This window comes from Fopius arisanus, unplaced genomic scaffold (assembly GCF_000806365.1).
Source record: "Fopius arisanus strain USDA-PBARC FA_bdor unplaced genomic scaffold, ASM80636v1 scaffold00001, whole genome shotgun sequence".
NCBI lineage: Eukaryota > Metazoa > Arthropoda > Insecta > Hymenoptera > Braconidae > Fopius > Fopius arisanus.
The window spans coordinates 5,396,418-5,403,722 of record NW_011887740.1 but is presented as its reverse complement, the minus strand read 5'-3'; the positions used below and the strand labels follow the sequence as shown (position 1 = coordinate 5,403,722).

The 7,305-nt window shown below is 36.0% G+C and overlaps 1 protein-coding gene across 1 annotated transcript; it reads left to right on the top strand.

The window, feature by feature from the left end:
• Positions 1-391: 391 nt before the first annotated feature.
• LOC105265037 (neuromedin-U receptor 2-like) lies at positions 392-6,669 on the top strand. The gene is made up of 3 exons (XM_011302316.1): positions 392-1,462; positions 4,393-4,616; positions 4,743-6,669. The coding sequence occupies exons 1-3, from the start codon at positions 637-639 to the stop codon at positions 5,439-5,441; spliced, it is 1,749 nt and encodes a 582-aa protein (XP_011300618.1). The 5' UTR covers positions 392-636; the 3' UTR covers positions 5,442-6,669.
• The last annotated feature ends 636 nt before the right edge of the window (positions 6,670-7,305 follow it).

The following is a 7,305-nucleotide window of genomic DNA, read 5'->3' as shown; positions in this document are numbered from 1 at the left end:
GGAAAAACATCATCATTTAATGAGGATAAATTTCATTTGAGTTTGAGTGAGAAAGAGAAAAAAAAAAGATAATAGGCAGTGCTGAACTAGAAGTATTGTGGCATGCGCAATAATTTGTAATGGTTCGATGGGACGGTTTGAGAACGGTGGTTGAGTGCCGGCACTCCACTCTAGGACGAATACCCGGTGGATTCACAGGGTAGGGAAGAGAAGGTTGGCAATTTCGTAAACATCGTATTGGAACAGGCGCACAATACGTTGAAAAGTTGAGCAGTGATTTAGATACAGCGATATACCGCGGGCGCAGGCCGCGTCTTCCCCACTCATCAGTCATCACCCAGTGGACTTGACCGTTTCCCTTGGTTTGATCTCCGGTCAGTGCCGATGCATACACTCGTCGTGAATCATACGTGTTTAATCGAATCATACATTAAAATGAGCATTTTTTTTGTTTTTTCCAATAATTATTGAAGGATTTGAAAAGGAATGTATGAGTTTAAAATGAAGAGCAGACTTGTGTTAGAGGATTTTAATCCGCCCTTGTGAATCATCAAACATTGAACAGTGGTAAAGTAAAGTTTGGAGTGCCAAGTGATGCCTATAAGTGAAAATAAGTGAAAAAAATCGGTTGAAATAATGGAGTCTAACAACATGTCCAACCCGGCCAATACGACCGAGTTTTGGGGATCTGAAGAGGTTCAACTTGGAATGACAGACTCGAGCTTTAGCCACACAACGCGTCGTGATCCCCTGTATTTAGTGATCCCAGTAACAATAATCTACCTATCAATATTCCTCACCGGTACAATAGGGAATGTTTGCACATGCATTGTAATAGCACGCAACAAGTCAATGCAGACAGCAACGAATTACTATCTGTTTAGTCTTGCTATATCAGACCTGTTGCTTCTTATGTCTGGTTTACCTGCCGAGGTCTATCTCGTCTGGTCCAAGTATCCATACATATTCGGCCAAGGTTTTTGTGTACTGAGAGGTCTCGCTGCTGAGTGTTCAACAAATGCCAGTGTATTAACTATAACGGCATTTACTATTGAACGTTATGTGGCAATATGCCATCCATTTTTATCCCACACCATATCAAAATTGTCAAGAGCAATAAAACTCATCCTCCTAATATGGCTGATAGCACTGTGCTTTGCCATACCACAAGCCCTCCAGTTTGGTCTCTTGCAGATCCCTAATGAAAGCCCGGATGCTATCATCTGTACTTTGAAGAATGTTTTTATACAGCATTCCTTCGAATTATCCACTCTACTCTTTTTCATTTTACCAATGATACTCATCACGGTGCTTTATGCCCTTATTGGACTCAAATTGAGAAAAACTAATATCATGAAGAAAACAAATATGCGATCCCAGAGAGGAGGACTTGCCAACAGCAGATTAAGAGACTGCAGATATCACACTGGAAAATCATCTAGACGAGTTCTCAAAATGCTTGGTGAGTACTCAATTTATTGATTTTATTTTTTCCCATTCGATTCGAGCTCGCGGTTACTCCCATTTGACCAAATCGCCGACCGGATGAGAAACAAATCGGATTGTCATGATCAAGTGAATTGAATATTGCATTAGTAACTATATCATTTAAACCAGTGATTGAATGCTTTCTCCAAAAATTCGCATTAAAAAAATTGTCGAAGACTATTTAATGCATTTTTCCATCTCAATAATAATCCTAATAATCATTATAATACGCTGTATTTAGGTAAATCAATGTCGAGAAAAAGGAGAAATAATTGATTTTATGTACGTGGAGGTATGAATGGCCTTGTCGTGGCAGATCTGAACTTTCGTCACGATGTAGGGTTCAATGGTACAATTCTACACGTGGGTGGGGTGGTATGGAATAAGTTGAATGGCATTTCACCAGTAAATACACTATTTATATTAGAATTCAATGAGCTCAGCCAACTAACAACCTATTCATTGCTGTCAAAATTTCTCGGGAAAATTCTTCTTCTTTCTGGGAATTACTCATTACGGAATGGACTAATTAATTCCAAAATTAATGCGATGATCGATCAGTGCTAGCGACTGCTATCCGATCTGCTATATAAATCAAATTAATGTGCCAAATGCATTCAGCCAAAGTTAATCTGTCTATTATGCAGATATCCTGTTCATGTTCAAAAAACTGGGAAAAAATTGTCCATTTTCTGTCTCTTTTTACCTCGATTTTTTTTTGTTTGTTTAATGGATATCATGGCATCGTAAATCACTCATTGTGTAGGAAAGATACCGACAGGCTTTGACGTTCGTTATGCGTTATCCAGCTTTAAGCTCATAATGGGATGAACTGATAATTACATTGCGGAAGTTGATGACTTGAAGAGTCATCACCGACGTGATATAAACCTCAAAATATTCACTAATTTTTTCGCTTGCACACATAAATAAGTGAGTTGTCAGGAATAGAGGCTAGGAATATTTCCAATGTAGGCTTGTTTTATGTACACTCGGCCATCCTCCTCCTTCCCCTGGGAATTCACCCATCGGTTATCCAAATATAAAATTCTCCAATGAATCTAATTCTTAGACATTAGGCAGTATTGACACAAAGGGTCCAGCGAGTTTCATCCATCTTCCACGCAAAGTGGTTATTTTTATAAGACATTTCTACAAGAAAAACCTTCATTTCCGCAGCGTTAAAATCTACTTTTAACGTGAAGAGGGCTGTAAGATCCATTAATGAAAATCCTGCTCCTCTCTATTCTTGGACATTATACTCGGAAATCAAAATAGTTTTAGCCTTCTTGAAGGTGAAATACATTGAACACGCATTGACTTATCTTCATAGTAAATAGTCTCTACATCGGAGCAAAGAAAATCACCTCATCCAATATTAAACATCCAATTTATTCATTAATATACTGACAATTCACAACATAATAATAATATGCCTCATAAAGAATAATTGTTCATCAGAAATAAATGGTATTCTTCCCATTTACATACACTTCCTCTCCTTTTCTCTTTTTTTTTACGCGACCCAACGCGAGTGGATAATACTTTTGAATGACGACAAAAGTTTTAAAATAAATTCGCTGGCTATTTTAAAGCAGTCATTCGATGGAAAAATTGCCAATGATTATTAATCGTCACGATAATTTAGCGGCGAAAAAAAAAATAGATCATGCCATTGAAACCTCTCACACTCACTCATCGCTAGACAACCTTCAATAATATTTCTCTTTTACACCCGCATATACAACTTTGAAATTGCATGAAAAATCGATACCAACGCCTAGGGGGATGACAGATAGACTGCCAATATATTACCGACTTCTATTAAAATCATAAAATTGAATAAAAGTGTCACTGGAGGAGCACATAATGTAGTCACTACCTTTTCCCCGTCTAATTATGTATCGATTCAGCACTTATTCCATCTGAAATTCCAAGAATTCACTGATAAACAGCATCGATCCTCATTACCATTCCAAATACATTTGAGGTCAATGCATTAATTACAATACAGTGAACAAGCAAAGTGACGATAAAAAATGTGAAGGATTCTTAGGAGAAAAGTACAATTTATTGTTCGCCGTTATTGGTCAATTAATCATAGTTTTTTCCTGAAAACGAGTTTTCATGCAAATTCAAGTGAAATAAATTCAACTTATTATACCGGGAATGTATGCATCTACAAATCACCCTAAAAAAAGCCATTGAAAAAATACAGAGAAATATCGACGTATTTTTATATTTCGTAAATTTATTTTTCATGTAGTAAATATTTTATATTGAGAAATTAATTTTTTCAGCTAAGGAAAGGTAATTCTGTTTAATTGGTTCTCTACATTTCGCATTCAATTATCCTACACGAGAAGCGTTAATTATAAAACAAAACGTTGGTAAATACTAACTCAAACCAATATTATTCCATTGCACTCGTACGGCTTGAGCCGAGAAACCCGTATTTATGAGAAAACCAATTTCCCAACGATATTTAAAATTCGTGTGTTGCGATTCCACATCTTCTTACAGAAAAGCCTGAAATAGTTATTGCAATGCAAGGAAAAAATTCGTTCCAAATTCTTATTCATATTCAAATCCCAGTTGTTGATCTCTCTTGTCGATGTTCATAGAGGAATGAATATATTCATCAATTTCAAGTGATTCCTATTTGGAAGGGGAATGAAATATTTGGCTATGACTAAGCATGTAAGAACTTAATGGGATAAATATCACCGCGTCATGACGCCGATTTCGACGGGTAATCAACTTGATAGAAAAATAGACTTCTTTGCATCGAGTTTCTTCGTATTTTTTAGTGATAACATTGACCCCCCAAGAACAAAAAAAAAGGGAAAAAGAAGAAAATAGTAATAGAATAAAGACATTACTTATTTTATTTGTGTACTTCAGTTGCAGTTGTAATCGCATTCTTCATTTGCTGGGCACCTTTTCACCTTCAACGTCTTATTGCAATCTATGGTACAGGAACTGATGGAATTTCCTCGAAAACCAAATGGTTCGAGGTTCTCTATTACATCTTCACGTACATCTCAGGGGTATTGTACTATGTTTCAACAACTATCAATCCCATCCTGTACAACATCATGTCACATAAATTTCGAGAAGCCTTCACGGTAAGTTTGTACATTTCATATAGATGTTATTTGAAAATGGTCCCTTATTACAGCATTCCTATCCCTTGAGTTTAAAGGAAAGAGACTTATTTGAATATTGGTAAATTGATGGAATAATTTTGTCAGGTAACCCTAGCAACAACCTGTGCTCGCTCATCATTTTCTAGCCAATGTGAGCAAAGATCCTATTCGAGCTTATCAAGATCTCAACAAAGAACAGCAGGTGCTTCTGCCTCTCGAACTGTTGGTTATGGAGGTGTAATGCCTCAGGAAAGTTCCGACTGCTCGGCAAACTCATTGAAAGAAGAAAGCCGTCGACAAAGCACTTTTGTACCGAGTCAATCCGAGATTGGAGCAGCTGTTGATTCTAGGGAGGGTTCTGCATCACTTGAACTAAGTGACTATCGAAATCGATATTCAGTAAAACGTATACCGACCATCAAATTAAATTGTCGAGATTCAAGGTGTACAATTACTTCATACAGAACTGAACCCTCAGAATTGAGGCAAATCTCATCGTCCCTGAAGGGTAAAGCTATTTCTCAACCACAAAGTGATGACCTTCTTCTTTGTCAAAATGATATGAGCGGAAAAACCAACAATGACTGTAAAAATGCTAATAATTATAAACGGAACAAGGAGAATTATGTGGACACACGTGAAAAGAAGTGGTGGAATATAATCAGATGGTTTCCAGGTCAAAAAGTCTTTAAATTCAAATCCACTGGAGCTAATTTTGGGGAGGGTATTGCTGATATTGAAAGTAAGCGCGAGGAATACTCAATGACCACTTGCTATATTGCGAAAGACAACAGATTCGTTTAAGAAAGTCGTGGAATATTTCCATCCAGAGATCATCCAAATTTTTCCTATTTTAACCAATTATACACATTTTTTTTTTCACCCCTGAAAAATACTTTAAGACCTCTAAAGGGGAGTCATTCACAATAATACACTTTCAATAGGATTTTTTTTTTTTCCCCGAAGAGAAGCAAAAATGATGAATAATTAAAATGAGTGTGCACCGGTTGATTAGTTCATATTAAGTAAGTCTAACCTAGTAATTCAATTCAACAACAAAACATTATGTGTAAAAATAGACTGAGGTACAGTAATAATTGTGCATGTAAATCTGTAAAAGTACAAGCGTGCAAAACAGCTTATACAAACAGGTACATACACATTGACCTTGTTAGCTCAAAGTACGACGATTGAGTAATCCTTGAGTGGAGGGAGAACATAATTCGAGGGAATGAAAAAAATAGGTCCAACGAATACGGGGAACGAATGACAGAATACAGCAGACCAAGAGACAAAAGAATACAAAATTTCCAGAATATTCGCAAATATGTTGGGAATTTTTTGCAGGAGTACAAGAGAATAATCAACTTTTTGTTCATCTTTCCCTCTCCTTTATTCTTTGACATTTTTTGGAATTGATGTTGGTTACCTTGTAATTCCATTTTTATTTTTCATCTCCTGACCCCTCGATAGTGGAGACTGGGCTATGAAGGACAGCGCAATTCGCCAATATTAGTGAATATTTAAGTAGTTTGAATAATTTGACTATTCTCGAGTCGTTTGACCGGTTCGTAGATATCTCCGGGAATTGATTATTTCGTAGATTGTGTGGATAGAAATATCGTTCATTGGAATAGTGTTGAATGGCGAGATGGAAGTAAGAGGATGTAAGAAGTGACTGATGATACACATGTGCGGCCAGCTTAACTTTAAAAACAAAAAAAAACACCACTTTTCTATGGCCGATGCTATTTTTATGTTTAAAGTTCACAGTAAGACTGCTAGTGTTGTTATTCACAACTGTGTATTAGCTTAATGAGGGCCGACGCACTGTCGAAAAATTCAGAGAAATATCATAGGAACGGAGTACTGTCAATATGATGAAATTCCAATGGAAACTTCTAAGAGGCATGCCCACTTTTCAATTCTGCACCGGCCCTTTTTCGTACTTTTAACAATATATATAAATATTGAATTAATTAAATTCTGTGATATTATTTAATAAATGTGGTGTGTATGTTATTGATGAAATTTAATGAATCTATGAATAAAATATACTTTTTCCCACACTTCCAATTTTTTTTTTTTTAATTCCACAAAATTTGCTCAGTTTTCTTTTAGACTCAGCCGCATGATATGGAGCAACAGACGCCTCTGTGGCTTTCCAATTTCATCATGATCTCCTTTCAATATTAAAACCCGGAAATATAAATCTGGATTTTCTCATTAATTTTACCAAACATTATTTATAAGCCGACTATTTGAGAAGATAAAAATCATAATTACCAATGGGAAAAACCCATCAAGCCAAATTGGTGCAGGATATTTTCACAGTTGGTGACTCTTGCTAATTCTAACTATTAATATTATCTTATTTATTCGTACTGAAAACAAAAATATCCCATGCATTCATCTGACAAAATGAGTAATTCTACAAAGCTCAACTTAGGCTCAACTCGTCAATGTTTTATTTTCATTTGAGTTTTTATCGTTGGAGAATCAATAAATACGACATGTTAATGAATCATTTCAGACGCAAGCCTGTATTTCTTGCGTGAGAGCTCATGCTAAATCATTATCAGATAATTTTGCTCAGTCTTCCAACATTGCAGTGATCAAAATTGTTGATCTGCATATGCATGACTCGACACAATTATATTAATGATGA